This window comes from Artemia franciscana, chromosome 3 (genome assembly GCF_032884065.1).
Source record: "Artemia franciscana chromosome 3, ASM3288406v1, whole genome shotgun sequence".
Lineage (NCBI taxonomy): Eukaryota > Metazoa > Arthropoda > Branchiopoda > Anostraca > Artemiidae > Artemia > Artemia franciscana.
In genome coordinates, this window is record NC_088865.1 from 53,569,296 (window position 1) to 53,588,189 (window position 18,894).

At 34.4% G+C, this 18,894-nt stretch overlaps 2 protein-coding genes across 2 annotated transcripts in view; one reads left to right on the top strand and one right to left on the bottom strand.

The window, feature by feature from the left end:
* LOC136025409 (phosphoinositide 3-kinase regulatory subunit 4-like) overlaps positions 1-18,894 on the bottom strand; it is a 419,187-nt gene that overhangs the window by 309,478 nt on the left and 90,815 nt on the right. The window lies entirely within an intron of this gene.
* LOC136025407 (phosphoinositide 3-kinase regulatory subunit 4-like) overlaps positions 1-18,894 on the top strand; it is a 53,665-nt gene that overhangs the window by 30,159 nt on the left and 4,612 nt on the right. Inside the window, exons 7-10 of the mRNA XM_065701421.1 lie at positions 2,583-2,752; positions 5,345-5,455; positions 12,003-12,108; positions 13,797-13,937. Coding sequence (XP_065557493.1) covers positions 2,583-2,752; positions 5,345-5,455; positions 12,003-12,108; positions 13,797-13,937 — 528 coding nt within the window. The remainder of the gene's footprint in view (positions 1-2,582; positions 2,753-5,344; positions 5,456-12,002; positions 12,109-13,796; positions 13,938-18,894) is intronic.

Here is an 18,894-nt window from a genome sequence, read left to right on the forward strand (position 1 = left end):
GTCTTTACCAGATCATTTTTCCTCTTTCACATAAATTCTCTCTCCGTCTGTTTTTTATCTCTTTCCTTTATTTTCTATTCTTTTTTATTCTTTAATTCTCATACGCCTAGAGTATATTGTATTTTTATTGTGATATAAAAAAATCAATTACTGATGGACTTATACAGGCTCTTAGCGCGGTGGTAACTTCAGACATGGTTATAAAGCGATTTCACAGTCTGTGAAAATAATTATTAAATAAGCTGTAACTTTAACCGCTAAATTTTGATGGGTGTGAATTTTCATATTCAACAAGTCTGAGGTTCGACGCATTGACATCGAACTAATTCTATCGAAATTATCGCCTGTGATTGACATCATACGTGTCAACATACGATGTTTCCACAGCTCAGGGGAGTTTAAATACAGGGTCATTATGATCTCATAGTGCGTGTCCGTATCATCTGGCATCCTTCAAGGTCACAGCGAAAAGATTTTTCCTTACAAAAAAATAGTATTTTTCTGTGTGTTTTATGTGACTAGGAAGGTCGTTGTATATGTGTGTATTGGTTATTATTGGGATGAAGTATTATATAAAATAGTGTTTAGAATACCTTGAATTGAATACTCCATCCTGGTGCCAACAAGTCCTTAAGGGTTTTCTTAGCAGATGTTCTATTAAGTTCTGTATGTACTTTTCAAATAAAATTACCTTATCTATTTTATCTTGTTAAGGATTCACTGGTGATCCCAGAGAAGATGCTCTAGTGAGAATTTTCTAAGGAATAAACTTCAAGTGTGTGCCAGAAAAATGAAACTACTTTACTACATCAGGTGTCAGCAATAGCTGTAAAGTTTCCCCTTTGATCAAGACTCAAACATGTCTTCACTCTACCTTTAAGAGCATCTTCTAATCCGCGGTTGATCTCTTCATTTCTTTACTGAGAGTTCACACGAGATAGGGATTGTCTGGCCATCCCACCAATATTTGGAGTCTAGTAATATAAAGCCAGTCGTACGCACTATGTTTACGCTGAACTAAAGCCGTTTCGATTGCGTTTAGAACTTAATAATTCCTATTTGAAATCTAGATTCAATTTCTGTGACTTCTTTTCTCTATTTCTTCGCTATTTTCGTCCAGAATTTAAGACCATCTGTTACCACATAATAAAATGTATTACCAAATAATACCAAATTTGTTACCAATTAATAATAAAACTATTGTTACCAATAATAATAAATAATAATAAAGCTAAACCTTTAAGGGAAAAACCGATGTTGCCCACCCATATGGAACCGTTTTGATGAAATTTTTGTCAAATCAAAGTCTTTTTTCTTCCATTCCTTCACATTAAGGTTCATCAGATAAAAAGACTTTGGGATGTATCAGGACTCGTACGAACGACTCATTGGATATATTTGATATGCCGGGCGCTGCAAATCATGCTATGCACAAAAATCGAATCTGATCAGTCTATTCCTGCTTTTAAAAACTGTTAGTTGAATATATCTGGAAATTCGAAGGGAAAATCTACAAAAGTTACGCCTAAGGACAATGGAAAAAAACAACTTAAAAATGGCTTATTTCAAATATCATTGAATTTGTATTACAACGGGAGCGGGGTGATGGTAATGAATATTCCTCCTAATTAAGTCAAATCATAATCAATAAATTAAGTTGATGAAAACATTAATTCAAAGGAATTATTAAATTATAAAGGAATTAGAATGCTAATTTATTACTAATTAATAAAATAGAGTTAATTAATTAAATAGGTAAATTAAATTCAATAAAATGATCATTAAATCATGAGTGATTTAAAATTAAATCTTAATAGTTCACCCACATTCTTGTCTATTCGTTTTTTTTTATTATCAATTTTGTTTATTATATATTACCTTGCTGCTTGAATGTTCCTCAACTAATGTGAAATGATATGTATATGTATGTTTTAAAGGTAAAGCAATTGGCCAAAATGCTTTGGCTGTGACAAAAAATCTTAAAAAAGCTCGACGCATACCAGTACCGCAGTTGAATTACTTGTTTATGTAGCCAACTTTTAACTAGTCTTGTATCCTATTTGATATATTTTGCCCACGGAGTCTTTCCTTGAGGAATCTGCCAGTATTTACAAGCTCCTGCAGCTCCTTTTAAGCTCGTACAGATGAACGTTCAAATGGGGATAAATCCATTTATCTAGACTTATTTTCATCGACAGGTAGTGTGGTCTGAGAAAATGATACCTTCTTTAAGGTGTTATATCGAAATTTTTAAGCTCGTGGCATTTTAAGGGTTTATTTTTCATCACCCAAAAATTATTTTTAGTGTCAGCTGAATAATAGGTTTTCATCATCTATGAATCATTATGAATAATTTTCGTTTAATATTCATCGTTTATGGAAATAATTGTCATGGTCGTAGTTCGAAGCGTCAAGTTATGGAAATGCCAGCTCATATTTTTTAGTTTTTATTCTCTATCACAACATTTAACTTTTAGTTGTTGCTTTTATCCTTTGTTTTCATAGCAGAACTGTTTCAGTAGTTGTTATTTATAAATTAATTAGCCTTTAACTGTACAAACATGATGAATTCAACTTTTTAGGAAGTATTGAAAATCATGATGGCAAGGGAACCATCAGATAGAATGAGTGCTTACCATCTTCTAGGAAAATATAAAGGTGTGGCTTTTCCAGGGTTTTTCGACCATTTTTATAAGTATTTTCAAATAATTGCTGATGATTCATGTTCTCTCTCAGATGAAAGAATGAAAAAGTAAGTTTGACTATTCACACCATTAAGATTGTCTTGTATATTTTGTTATTTTATTTTCGACGACAATGCTAAAAAATTTAATTTTTTTAATTAAAATGTCAAAAATGATATTCTTCAAAATCAAATGGGAGATGGTTATTGCCCCACCCATCCTCCAATGGATACAAAGGTATCCATTGATACCTTTGGTATCCATTGAAGACTTCATCATTTTTGGAATACATCTTCGTGCACAAAACGAAAAGGCGTATCTAATAACTTTTTCTTCAAAAGTGAGTTATCAAGGGAAGACAGGTACCTTGGTATGGTTAGTTGTGACCTTTACGACTTATGCCTTTGCGAGTGTTTTCTGAGAATTTTTTTTATTTTTTCCCGAAAATCAAGTGCGTCTTCATAAAATATAATCAGTTTCAGCTATCCAATTTTTCTATATTGTTCCGGATTTAATGCCATGTGCCGTGTAATGCAATGTCCATTTGATTTCCATAGTCGTTTTGGGGAAATAAAACCTCTAGAACGGTATTTGCTAAAGAATCCTGCTAATTTTGGTTTCTAAAATAAATAAAAAAATACTTATGTGTCTATCCAAAAATCATGCACGGGGCTAATATATATCAGCCCTTTCAGACCTGTTTCTTTTTCTGCTTGTGCTTTATCTGCTTCACTAACGTGATTTTTATCTACAACTTTTAACTTTTATAAAACACTTGTGAATATTATGCGAAAGATATAAACTAATTGACTTATTCGATTCAGTTTTTACTCTTCTCAGTTATTCCTTTTTATTGAAGACATAAGATTTTCTTAAAATAAAGATATTGTTTATATATATAGAAGCTATAGATATAGATATGAGATGACTGAAAAGATACACCATAAAATTCATCCAAATCTGTTCTAAGTATAGTGTGTAGGGGGATTCTTCCAAATCATTTGCCCCTAGACCAGGTTTACAGTATGTTTTCAGGCTTTTCATCCAACGGGCTTCACTGCGGATTAATTTATTACAGGGTATGGATAGTTTATGTTTTTTTGAGCAGAAGTGCTAATTCACGAACCTTCAGAGGGCAGGGCAAGGCATCTTTTTCAATTTTTTTTTTATGAATAAACAAAAAAATATTTTTTCCAAATCTAGGAGGGCAATAAAACCAAGGAGCCAATTTCCTCTTGCCCCTCCAATAGGGCGCCTGTTTACGTTCGCCTTGCAATTTTGATGCACGCCACTTTGCAGCTTTGAAATTGTTTCCTTTCAATATTCTTTTGTCCCACTACAAAAAGTTCAAAGAATTGGGAGCAGAGGATAACAGTGTCCAAAACACATCAGCATGATTTTTCAATTAGAAAGACAAAGGCAGAAAACGAATTCATTTTTTGAAAGTCGACTGAAATAAGAAAGGAAAACTAATTTTGAACTCACCTAGTAATTGTTTCGGAATCGGAAGGATACATAAGTATGCATAATTTTTCCAGAGAGTAGAATTTAAAAACAATATCTTCTTTTCTGAAAAGTCTTTCTGATTTTCTGATACAGAAGAAACTGTCGATTCAAGAAAGAAAAAGAATCGGGCTTGCTACAGTGGATCAAATAAACCATTTAGCGTAGTGAATTAATTTGTTTTGTAAAACAGATGTATCAGAAAGCATACCTTAATTTTTTTACTCTAATTCTGAATACAAGTTACTGCAACACGAAATTACAAGCCAAAAGCCATTTCACATAAGGCAAAATATAACATCCGTACCATAAAAGGTCCTCAGAAACTCTAAAGCTACAAAAGGGTTATTTTGTGTATAGCAAGCTTAGTTGTAGTAGTAGTAGTAGTAACACGGCACTAGACCCTTAAGGTCTCAACCGGCGGTGCTGATCTCCGTTTCATGGCCCTTCAGCCAGGAAGTGCAATGGAGGGGTTGGGAGCCAACCATCCTGTGCTTTCACACACCCTTCCTTGGCTGAGCTTAAAGAGTCACGCCATTGACCCCCGTCCCAAACTAAATAACTGGTCACAGCTAGGATTGAACCCGTGCCCCTTGGACACAGAATTTCCACGCCAGCGCGCCAACCACTCAGCCAGGACGGACACAAGCTTAGTTCATTATAAGATGAATAATATTCCCTTTTTTATCTCACGCTTGAGTAACACAATCGTATTTCATCCAATGCCATTTGGAGCAGTTGACGTTTAAGTTAAAAATTGATTTTCTTGGTGAAACTTCCTTTACAAAATTTTGTAGTGCATTTCTTACGAAATATAGAAATGAGTCGCTTCTTTTTTTCTCAGGGTTTAAAGGATTAGCTTGCCTCAGAAGTATGAGTAAGGGACTTAACCTGTTTTACCTAAGGAATTCCTTTTGCACAGCTTCTAACTGGCAAAAGATTTTAGCTCACGACTAATCATTTGAATTTTTGTATTAATTCTATTTGTAAAGGTCCAATAAAAGTGCAAATTAGGTCATGCGCCAAGTGTATTTTGTTTTTCTAGTCTATTAATTTGTGTAGACATTATTTGTGATACTTGTTCTTTGCCGAGTGGCAATTCCGATTGAAGTACTTATAAGAAAGAAGCTTGTTTTTTTTTTTTTTTTTTTTTTTAGGTTTCATAAGGATCTTCCTCATCTGATGGATATTTTTAAACGTGATAGCGGTAATACAAGGAAAAATAACGGCTGTGTCATTTTCCTCACTCTTGTGACAGCAAATATCAGGTAAATCTTCTTTATTTCTGTAGATGGCGAAAATTCATTTCTGTAAATGGCGGGGATTCGTCTCTACCATCTAAACAGTTTTTTTATATAGACTATTTTCTGTAGATGGCAGACGGGAGGTGGTTAAGTCATTTTTTTCTCTCTTGTGACAGCAAATATCAGATAAATCATCTATTGTCAGCTATGGCGCAATGCCCCTTTTTGATCAACTTCTGCTGTGGATAGAATTAATTTTTTAAGATGGTAGAGCGTGCTTGCCATTCACGTAGCTCTTGGATTTTGCTTGTACCTTTTTGATCTGCTTTCTTGTTTCCGTATAAAATCAGGCGCACGATTGGAGTCTTAACTTCTGTTTTCAGTTGTCATTTTATGTACGTAACGGAAAGCTATTTTTTTGAAACACTAAAAAAAAAAAAAAAGTGTTTATTGATTCATTCATGTGGTATTTGTCCCTAATATGTCTAATCGAAACCTGCTATTTTGGAAATTAGACCAGAACAAGTGGCATGGTGACATACAGTATTTTAAGATATCTGTTTGTGTTGTAATCCTTGTCTAGGGATAATGAGAAGGAAATAGAATCGAAAAAGATATATTATCATAGGCAGTGCAATAGCGCTGCCTAAATAGAGAGCGATGTAGGCACAATATAATATGTATTTATTTAGTTGTATTTTTTTTAGGCCAGGGCACTTCGCATAGAAGAAGTTGTCGTAGAAACCTCAAAAGGACTCGATTAGAAATTGAAAGGCAGAGTGCACTTTTTTATAGTCGAAAGCGAATGGAGGGTAAACACTCCCCTCATGCCTATCATTTCCCCAAACACATCCAATCAAAGTGTTGAGATAGGCATTTTGTTCAGTGGAATTGGAAGGGCCGGACATTATGTTTTCGAGGATGACATCCCCCCACTCTACAAACATCAGGGCAAGGGTTGTATGTTATGCCCTGGGGTCATATAAGGTTTAGTAGATAGGGTGGTCGTAAATTCCTCAGAAGGGCTCATTGGATTGGTAAACAGAAGTTTTAGCACCCTTTTCAAGAGTCAAAGCGATCAAAAGGCAGCGTAATTGCGGTGCCTAAATAATCAGCTTGTGGTTAATTTTTTTCTTTTATTTTTTTTTTTGTTTTTCAGGCAAGGGTACTTCTTACTGAAGGAGTTGTCTTAGAAACTTTGAGAGGACTCATTGCCCAAATACATCCAATCAAAATTTTGAGAAACCGATTTTGTTCAGCATAGTTGAAAGGTCAAGTAATCTTGTCTTATGAAGATTAAAATCTTTCCAGAACCGTTAGGGTTGTATGTTATGCAAAGGGTGGTCACATAAAATTTGGAGGGGTCTCATTGGATTAGAGCCCCCCTCCCTTATAGTCCGGCCCTCGGAGCAGGGACTATAAGTTATCTTTGTTGGTCATTTAAGGTTTTAATGGAAATGGTGGTCATATAAATTTGAAATTTGGCTCGTTCAATTAGAAATCAGAAGTTCCACTTTCTTTTCTAAAAGTCAAAAGTGATAGGAGGGCAACCAACCCCACCCAATGTCTATTTTCCTCAAATTATCCGTCTGAAGTTTTGAGATAGCCATTTTGCTCAAAATAGTCCAAAGATCAAATAAAAAGGCGTCGGGGTTGAAGTAGCCCCTCGGAACCTTGAGGTTTGGGTTGTAAGTTATGCCCCGAAGGTATATAAGGCTTTAACGGAATGGTGGTCGTATAAACTTTCGTATGACTCATATGATTAGAAAGTGGAGGATATAGAGATCTTTTTAAGAGTCCAAAGCGAATTGAGGGTGACCAACACCCTCCCCCTCCCCCGTTCGACACTATCGTTTTCTAATTAAATTTTCAATCAAAATTTTGAGATGTCTACTTTTTTCAGTATTGTTGAAAGATCTCATAATTATGCTTTTTGAGATGCCAACCCCCTCACATTCTCGGGGCCTGATTTAAAGCTTTGTGCTCCCAGACCGAAGCCTTTTTGCCACTCCTTTTTTGTGAGGTTTTTGGAGAAGTCCCTGACAATTCTGAGATAGTGGAAGCAATGAATAGAACGCAGATGATGAGCCGAAAGTAATGAAATAGAGATGTGATACCAAACTATCAGCTCCCATTCTTGAGAGGAGAAATCTGAAAGTTTATAAGTTGCCACGGAATTTTTGTATTGCTTTTTCTCTGAATAGGCTGCATGCCAGTGGAGTCCACCTGGTAATCTGACGATAAATAACAATGGTCCAGTTTTTCCAAATCACTCATTGATAATTTGTTGCCTCCCATAGCATTGTGCATCCCTAGGCTCAGGTCTATAAGAACTTTTAAGTAAATCCAGGCCTGCCCAACCCCCAGAACAAGATCTTCAAGTTAAGCAATTCGTGCACTCTTTACGTATAGCATATATCATTTAGAGTGTTATGCATGTTTTACATTTGCAAAAATACAAAGGACATTTAGATGATCCTCTCAGAGAAGGTTGTGGGGAGTCTTGAACTAAATCAAAACATGTTGTATATAAGAGCTGTCTAATGGGCGTAGGTCAGGAATGACTGAGTATGCTAATTTGCAACTTTCAGCTAATGTTAAGGGAGGTGATCGATTGACCAAAAAGGTAATATTCAGACGCTGATACTACTACCATTACAACTACCATCACTACTAATACTACAGCCACAGCAATAGGTTTAAAACATTGATGGGAAATTTTAACTAAACCAAAAAACACTTTGTGCATGCACAATGTCATAAGAGCATATCTCAAGAAGTGATTTCAGTTTTAAGTCGGAACTTTCAGAAAAGGCATAAAGGGGGAGATCAATTGACCAAGAGACAGTATGCACATGTTTCTACTCATGCTGCTACCTTTGCTACATTTACTGCTACAATTACTGCTGCCACTTCAATTTCTACCTCTATTGCAACTTCTTGTAAGGCTAAGAGCATTAAGATGAAAATCACACAAGTACAGAAATATAAAACTAATCTTTCAGTTATACAGTTATCATTGTATTAAATTAATACTTCCAGGGATATGAATGATGTTAAAACCATAAAAGGCAATAAATATATTCTTAATTCTTCCTCTGCAGGTTCTGTAACCAAATACAGTAAGGGTATTTAGGTGGAACTATTAGAAAACGTTTAGGGAGAGTTTCAATTAAATAAAACAACTATGTACATGCAGATTTTCAAAAGGACATACAAGCAATATCATTGGCTCTATAATAGATAGACATATCATTGAAACTTCTAAATAAGTTAATTCAATTCAAAATTAATTGTTCTAATGCCCTTTTTAATAGTAAAAAGAGATTTTTAGGGCAAGTAGCCCTCCTCCCTAGCACATTTATTTTCCTGACATATCTATTTCAAATTTTGGGACAGTCATTTTGTTCATCCCAGTACAGTAGTCCAACAGCTTTGTCTCTAAGGATGTTGGGTATATCGATCCCCCGCAAGAAATGGCTCCTTCAAAAACAAATATTGCTTTAAAACTAAATAAAAAAGCACTGTGTTTAAGGTTTCCAATAAGAAACCTCCGCAAAATATCGAGAACGACTGGAGGTGTTAATTTGACATTCTTAGGGCTACTACCATTAATACTTCTGATCTTAAAATTTAAGTAAATCAAAAGAGTGTAGGCCTATTCAGGTTGTCAAAGAGCACTGATAGAATTTCTTGGGAATGATATTAAGTTTTATTTTTCAAGTCAACTTGAGCAGGCATAAACTTAAATTAAACAACACTATTATCGTCAGGATTAAAACTTGAAAAGGATTAAACTAAAAAACAAAAAAAAAACTAAAAAGAAAAAAACTAAAAAAAACCTAAAAAATAAAAAAAAAATTAAAAAAAGAAAAAATGTAAAAAAAAATAAAAAAGTAAAAAACTAAAAAACTAAAAAGAAAAAACTAAAGAGCTAAACAACTAAAAAAAGAAAAAACTAAAAAAAACTGGGAATTACACAAATATTTCAATATATTTTGACAAAAGATTAAGGTAATTCGAAAACCTTAAAACAGATACCCAAAATTTGATGTATCTATACATATAAAAATCTATATATATATATATATATAAATAAGTTGTCTGTCTTTTATGTCTGTTACACTATGTTTGTTACGCCAGATTATATCTTATCTATATACAAAAATAAGTTGTATGTATTTTGTATTGAGGGTTTGCATATGACGTCTAAAAAATAAAGAAGAAAAAGAAAAATGCTAAAAAACTATAAAAAAAACTAAAAAGAAAAAAACTAAAAAAAAACTAAAAAATAAAAAAAAATTAAAAAAAGAAAAAATGTAAAAAAAATAAAAAATAAAAAAGTAAAAAACTAAAAAGAAAAAAACTAAAAAAAGCTAAACAACTAAAAAAAGAAAAAACTAAAAAAAACTGGGAATTGCACAAATATTTCAATATATTTTGACAAAAGATTAATGTAATTCGAAAACCTTAAAACAGATAGGTTTTAAAACAGATAGGATAACCTACCCAAAATTTTGATGTTTATTATAAATTGTTGGAGCTTTAGCTTGCTTGGCACGTAAAGATTTTTCCAAGTGTCAATGTTAGAATGAAAATTGACAAATTGAAGAAAACAAATCAATAAAAAGAAGAAACTTAAAAAAGAAAAACTAGAAAAGAAAAAAACTAAGAAAAGAAAAAACTAAAAAAGAAAAAAAAAGACTGAAATGAAACTGTATCTATATATCTATATAAATGACGACCGGGACACTCAAAGAGAAATTACAGACTGGGATACCGGGACACAAATGACGACCGGGACACAGGGAATATAAATGACGACCTGGACACAGGGACACAACTACAACGGGGACGCCGGGGGCATAGGGGGGTATATAAATGACGACGGGGACACAGGGAATGTTCGATTAGCAATCACCATCAACAAAGCTCAAGGGCAATCGTTAGAAAAATGCGGTATAGATATGAATACGGATTGTTTTCCCATGGACAATTATTATGTTGCATGTTCAAGAGTTGGTAAACCTGACAATCTATTTATATGGACAGACAATAGGACAGCAAAGAATGTTGTATATTCGCAAGTTTTACGTATATATATATCTATATATATAAGTTGTCTGTGTGTCTGTGTGTCGAGTGACGTCATGTTTGTGTGTCGACTGACGTCATGTTTGTCGACTAACGAAATTACAGACCGGGACATCGGGACGCAAATGACGACCGGAACATAGGGAATATAAATGACGACCGGGACACTCAAAGAGAAAGCGACCGGGACACAAGGAATGTTCGATTAGCAATCACCATCAACAAAGCATCGGGACACAAATGACGACCGGGACACAGGGGATATAAATGACGACCAGGACACTCAAAGAGAAATTACAGACCGGGACACCGGAACACAAATGACGACCGGGACAAAAATGACGATCGGGACACCAGGACACAGGGAATATAAATGACGACCGGGACACTCAAAGAGAAATTACAGACTGGGACACAGGGAAACAACAACAACGGGGACGCCGGGGGGCACAGGGGGATATATAAATGACGACGGGGACACAGGGAATTTTCGATTAGCAATCACCATCAACAAAGCTCAAGGGTAATCATTAGAATAATGAGGTATAGATCTGAATACAGATTATTTTTCCCATATACAATTATATGTTTCATGTTCAAGAGTCGGTAAACCTGACAATCTATTTATATACACAGACAATGGGACAGCCAAGAATGTTGTATATTCGCAAGTTTTACGTAGTTAAAAATTTATGTATACTAGCTGTTGGGGTGGCGCTTCGCGCCACCCCAACACCTTGTTGGTGGGGGTGCTTCGCGCCCCCCAAGATCTCCCGCGCGCGTAAGTCGTTACGCGCCATATTAGTTACGCGCCATTGTAGTTGTGTCCCTGTGTCCCACCTGTGAATATAGATATATATATATATATATATATATATATATATATATATATATATATATATATATATATATATATATATATATATATATATATATATATACATATATTTTTAACTACGTAAAACTTGCGAATATACAACATTCTTGGCTGTCCTATTGTCTGTGTATATAAATAGATTGTCAGGTTTATGATGATTGAGTTTGGGATTTGACATGGATAAGGTAATCAATGCTTACTATGCCTTTGTTAGGAAAAGAAAAGTTCAGTGTTATGTCTTCTTATTACGAAACAGAAGTCAAGGCAGAAGTTTAAGGTCCACTGACAAAAAAATGTAATTTTACAAAGGTGCTAAGTCTAATTTAAGGCTATTTGAAATGTTTAATGTGCTGATTGATGAAAAATGAAACACAGATAAGTCTGATTAGAAAACTAGTGAAAGTGAGAATTGTAACTGCTAAAGAAAGAGTCTAACTGCCAAAAGAAAGGCTAGGAAAAAGCTTTCTGAGGCAAAGATAAACAAAAATGGACAACGAAATCTATGATTGGAAAACAAGGAATAGCGATAAATGACCGCCTATTTCATTAAACTGAATAAGAATTTGGGAAAAAATTTAACTGGGTACTACACTGTTCTAGGTCATTAAAGATGTGTGAAAACAAGCTTCGTGCCCTTGACATTCTTGAAGTTCTTTTTGACAACCTTTGTCCAGAATTGATTTGTGACCGAGTTCTTCCATATTTGGTAGGTTTTTTATTGTTGTCTATGTTCTTTTTTTAAGTTCTTTGAACTTGAAACATTCAGCTATAATTCCTGTTATGTTAAGATTATGCTCGTTCTTTCTTCCTGTGAAAATAAAGAATGGCTCAATGCAAAACAAAAAAAGAAGAAAAATAGAGGCATTTTCTTACATATGAAAAAAGTCTCAACGTTGTGCATGGCTGGAGTTATTAATCATTAATTAATGAAGCAGGTCATATAATTGTCAAAAACTTGAAATACACCAGCAGCTTTTAAAAAGTTTTGACCTGGGTGTGTTATATTAGCTTTGAAATAAAATTTTGTAATTACAGTTTTGCACAGAATTCTGATCTTGGATGACAGCTTAATTAGAAAATGTGGCTAAAACAAAATGTTAATTACGCAATTCAAAGCGACATACGCTGATGTCCGCTTCTCTAAGCTCAGTGACAATTTTCATTTTTGGCTCTAAGAGATTGTTCTGGAATCTCTAGAGTAGGGATCTCTGATACGCTGAATTTGATGGTACGATTTTCATTGTGATTCTATGAATCTTGGGGGTACTACCCATAAGCAATTTTATTTCTAATTGAACTCATTCTGATTCCAGTTGGTGACTTTCTTTCTTATTTAAGGCTGTTGAAATTATTTCATTGCTCTTTGTTTTACCTTTTTTTCATTTTATTCAATATTTTATTGTTTAATTTTGACTAACTTTAATTATTATTTATTTAATAAAATCTTACTGGAATAACTTTGATTTGCCTTAAATGACTCCTGCTTATTGTTTCCGAAGGAAATTTAGAGATTTGTCTCTTTCTCTCTCCATCTGTTTTATATTCTTTCAAAAGAATGTTTTCCATTCCCTATTCATATTCAGTTTTTTTGAAACTTCTTTTACTTTTTTTCGTACCCTTAAAAATTTATCCTTATCTGATCCTTAAATTTGCCCTTATTCAATTTTTAAGCTGCAAACTTTCCTTCCATATTCGAATTCTGATTACAAACCATTATGTATAGCTCCTCACTGTTTAAAGTCTTGACTAGAATTGGGAGGGTATATCTCAATAACATAGATTTTCGTTTTCATCATTCGATAGATGTACTTGATCTTCCAAAATTTATCAATAACTGATCTTTAACAGCTCAGTCTCTAAGTACCAGTTTCATGTCTTAAGAGAATATTCACTCCCTAGGCCATAAATTTTTACTGTTCCTTGGTTTCCTGTTTTGTATTTAATGTTTCATCAATGTATTTCTTGGTTGTTTTTTATTGATCTTTGGTTTTTGGTCTATGGGTTATTCTTTCTTTTTTTAATTTGAGAGAAGCACTTAATCTTTTGAATATTAATTAGTATTTTATATTCTGCTTAGAAAGTTAACAGTTTTATTTTTATTCCAAGAGAAGGATCTGGCCTATTCCATTTGAACTGGAATTTACCTAGTGAGATTGGTTGTTCGTTTTCGCTCTGAAAAATAGGTCTCTTTCTCTGGTAACAAACCTTATTAATAGGTTTTTTTTTCTCGTTTTCTTATTTATCTATAATATTGAAAAGCGGTTATATTAATTTTTGCCTGTATCCATTGTGTTCCAGAAATTCTAAGAAATTATTTTAAGGATTTTGAAAATGTTTTCTGTTACCTTTCACATCTCCTGTCTTACTATCGAATTTTTTTACTTCTATTTTCAGTTTATACTTGCTCGTGACAGATATCCAGCTGTAAGAGGAAGGACAGTGAAAACACTTTTAAAAGCACTTCGCTCTATTAACCAGTTACGCCGACCAGACAGGAATATCTTTCCGGATTATATTTTACCAGAACTCCTTCAGGTATGTACCGCTCAATCAATATCCTTGGCACAGATGACGATAAGTTAGAAATAGTTGCAAATGTATCCGGTTGTAGTGGTAGCTAGCAATCCCGGTTGCAGCGGTTGCTAGTAATCTAGTATTGGACGATCACGTCCAATACTAAGAAATATAATAACCCATAACTCTTAAAAAAAAGAGTCAGATCAAAACAAGAACTTTTATAACCGCCTTGTCCGAAACCCCTATAGAGGAAATTTACCGTCCCTTGGCTTTAATAACAAGAATTTATATTGGTATGAAAAGCAAGAAACTTGGCTGCCACGCGATATTCTTCATGTACTGCATCTTTTTTTCTTTTCCTCTGATAGCGGGGAACTGGAATATCGTAAAGAGTTGTTTCATGGTTCATTTTAAAGGAAATTGATCGGGTAAAAAAAATGTAATTAAAAGTTTTCTTTAGACTATAATGAATTTCTTACGTTAAACTGTATTTTTCTCTAACACTGTAGTAGCGTATGTCGTTTACTATTCACGTCAGGAATTTGTCACCTCTGCATGCTACTTTAATTAAAAAAAAAATATTGAAAACTTTAATGTTTTACAAAGAACTGCATTTATACACTAGATAATGAATGACTTCATAATTTTATTAGAACTATGGCCCTAAATAGAAATTAAATAAAAAAAACAAGTTTTTTTAAATGAAAGTAAGGAGCGACATTAAAACTTAAAACGAACAGAAATTACTCCGTATATGAAAGGGGCTTTTCCTCCTCGACACCCAGCTCCTTACGCTAAACTTTTTTATTGTTTTAAAAAGTAGAGTTGCGAGAAAGAATCAAACTTTAGCGCAAGGAGCGGGGTGTCGAGGAGGAAAAGCCCCTTTCATATACGGAGTAATTTCTGTTCGTTTTAAGTTTTAATGTCGCTCCTTACTTTCATTTGAAAAAACTTGTTTTTTTTATTTAATTTCTGAAAGTTTTTTAATTAATGCATGTCTGATTTTGGCTCTCCGTACATAAATTATTAAAATGAAATTTGCATATTAATTCTTTTTTTGGCTAAATGGCTTTCTCTTAGTTTTGATTAGACGATTTTGAGAAATGAGGGGTGGGGAAGGAGGTCTTGTTGCCCTCCAATTTTTCGGTTACTTAAAAAGGCACCTAGATCTTTTATTCTTAACGAACGTTTTTATTAGTAAAAAAATACGTAACTTAAGAATTAACTTACGTAACAAACTTTTATATTCTAATATTTTTGATTATATATATGAGGGGGCTGGTCCCCTCGTTAATACCTCGCTCTTCACACTAAATCTTGTTTTATCCCAATTCTTTAAGAATGACCCCTGAATCAGAAAGGCCGTAGAATAAATAGTTGAAATTATTAAAAAAAATGTTAGCATAAAGAGTGAAGTGTTTATCTCCTCCTAAATACCTCGCTCTTTATGCTAAAGTATTTTTAGAACCCCTCATATGCGTAATAATCTCTGTTCCTTTTTAAGTTTTAATGCTTCTCCTTACTTTCGATTGAAAAAACTTTTTCATGTTTATATTTTCATTGTTTTTTTTATAGTAATGCTAGAAAATCCTACGCCCTTTTCATTGAATTTCTCTTCCCCCATGAAATATTCCTCCAAGGAAAGATCCTCCCATATAGCCCCCTCCCCTGAACCCCACACCCAAACCAAAAAAATCCCCCTGATAACGTCGGTACACTTCCCAGTAACCATTACTGTATGTAAACATTGGTCAAAGTTTGTAACTTGCAGCCCCTCCCCCAGGGACTGTGGGGGTAAGTCATCCCCAAAGACATAGTTATTATGGTTTTCGACTATGCGGAACAAAATGGCTATCTCAGAATTTTGATCCGTTGACTTTGGGAAAAAATTGAGTGTGGGAGGTGACCTAGGTGCCCTCCAATTTTTTTGGTCACTTAAAAAGGGCACTAGAACTTTTCATTTCCGTTAGAATGAGCCCTCTTGCAACACTCTAGGACTACTTGGTCGATACGATGACCCCTGGGAAAAAAAACAAAAAAAAACAAAAAAACAAATAAACACGCAACCGTGATTTGTCTTCTGGCAAAAAATACGAAATTCCACATTTTTGTAGATTGGACCTTGAAATTTTTTCTATAGGGTTCTCTGATACGCTGAATGCGATGGTGTAATTTTCGTTAAGATCCTATGACTTTTAGGGGGTGTTACCCCCTATTTTCTAAAATAAGGCAAATTTTCTCAGGCTCGTAACTTTTGATGACAAAGACTAAATTTGATGAAACTTATATATTTGAAATCAGCATAAAAATCCGATTCTTTTGATATATCCTTTAGCATCAAAATTCCGTTTTTTAGAGTTTCGTTTACTATTGAGCCGGGTCGCTCCTTACTACAGTTCGTTTTAGTTAAAAAACCGGCACTATGCAAAAAAGAGAGATAACATCCTGAGAAGAGGAAAACTAAGGTATTTAACGGACCAGGCGTATCGAGAAGTAAAAATTCAGAGAGCAAAATAAAACATCAAGAAGCGTTGTGAAAATGAAGAAGATTATAGAAACGTAACAATTGATAGAACCAAACAAAAGAGTAAGGAGCGATATGATAATGCTAAAGATTATAGAGAAGCAACAATTGAGAGAGCCAAGCAAAAGAGTAAGGAGCGGTATGATAATGATAAGAGATTATGGAGAAGCAATAATTGAGAGAGCCAAACAATGGTATGATAAACATGAAGATTATAGAAAAGTAACAATTGAGAGAGTCAAACAAAAGAGCAAGAAGTGGTATGATAATGATGAAGATTATAGAGAAGCAATGATTGAGGGAGCCAAAGAGTGGTATGACAAGGATGAAGATTATGGAAAAGTAATGATCGAGAGAGTCAAACAAAAGAGCAAGGAGTGGTATGATAATGATTAGGATTATTGAAAAGCAATAATTGGGGAGCCAAACAGTGGTATGATAATCGTATAGATTATAGAAAAATAACGATTGAAAGAGTCAAACAAAGAGCAAGGAGTGGTGTGATACTGAGGAAGATTAGCAAAACAATGACAAGAAAACATTTTCTACCAGAATAATGGGTAGATATTGGGTTGATAAAAGCTATCATGAAAAAAAAATTAAAACCTCTGCGAGGCTGTACCAAGGAATGCATAAAGACAAAGATAAAAATTAAATTCAGAAGTCCACGAAAATGGGAAAAATGCAGGCTGATCTTCGTAAATTGAGAAATTATGTAAAGGAACGAACTAACATCCCGTAATAACTGAATGATTAAAAGCATAACAATTAATAGTAATAAACTAGAAAGATCTTTTACATATTTTTAACCATAAAATCACGTATGGAGTAGATCAAAACCTAAAAAAGGAAAACTAATTTTTCAAGTTTGAATTAAAAATTAAAATTATTACTCAGACAACATAAATATTTTTCAGTTTACGTAATAACTTTAGCGATTCTGAACAGAAAAAAAAAAAAATTTTATGGAAATATAGGAACTCTGTTAAGCCACTCGCTTTAGGAACTAAGCCGAAAAAGCTTGGTTCCAGGAGGCAACTATAACTTTGAACTGAGAGATGAAATAAAATTACTGGGGTTGCAGCGGTAACTAGTAACCTAGTAAGAGACGATCATGCCCCTATAGTAAAAAACATAGCAACCCATAACTCCTAAAATGAGAATCAGATCAAAAAACGGAATGCACCACTAGAATCGCCTTGTCTGAAATCCGTATTAGTGGAAGTTGCAGCTCGTTGGTTCAAGCGGGTTGCAGCGGTAACTAGTAACCTAGTAAGAGACGATCATGCCCCTATAGTAAAAAACATAGTAAGCCATAACTCCTAAAATTAGAATTAGATCAAAAAATGGAGTGCACCATCAGAATCGCCTTGTCTGAAATCCGTATTAGTGGAAGTTGCAGCTCGTTGGTTCAAGCGGGTTGCAGCGGTAACTAGTAACCTAATAAGAGACGATCATGCCCCTATAGTAAAAAACATAGTAAGCCATAACTCCTAAAATTAGAATTAGATCAAAAAACGGAGTGCACCATCAGAATCGCCTTGTCTGAAATCCGTATTAGTGGAAGTTGCAGCTCGTTGGTTTAAGCGGGTCGCAGCGGTAACTAGTAACCTAGTAAGAGACGATCATGCCCCTATAGTAAAAAAAATAGTAACCCATAACCCCTAAAACTAGAATTAGATCAAAAAACGGAGTGCACCATCAGAATCGCCTTGTCTTAAATCCGTATTAGTGGAAGATGCAGCTCGTTGGTTCAAGCGGGTTTCAGCGGTAACTAGTAACCTAGTTAGAGACGATCATGCCCCTATATTAAAAAACATAGTAACCCATAACTCCTAAAATTAGAATCAGATCAAAAAACGGAGTGCATCATTAGAATCACCTTGTCTGAAATCCGTATTAGTGGAAGTTGCAGCTCGTTGGTTCAAGCGGGTTGCAGCGGTAACTAGTAACCTAGTAAGAGACGATCATGCCCCTATAGTAAAAAACATAGTAACCCATAACTCCTAAAATTAGAATGAGATCAAAAAACGGAGTGCACCACTAGAATCGCCTTGTCTGAAATCCGTATTAGTGGAAGTTGGAGCTCGTTGGTTCAAGCGGGTTGCAGCGGTAACTAGTAACCTAGTAAGAGACGATCATGCCCCTATAGTAAAAAACATAGTAACCCATAACTCCTAAAATTAGAATCAGATCAAAAAACGGAGTGCACCATTAGAATCGCCTTGTCTGAAATCCGTATTAGTGGAAGTTGCAGCTCGTTGGTTCAAGCGGGTTGCAGCGGTAACTAGTAACCTAGTAAGAGACGATCATGCCCCTATAGTAAAAAACATAGTAACCCATAACTCCTAAAATTAGAATCAGATCAAAAAACGGAGTGCACCATTAGAATCGCCTTGTCTGAAATCCGTGTTAGTGGAAGTTGCAGCTCGTTGGTTCAAGCGGGTTGCA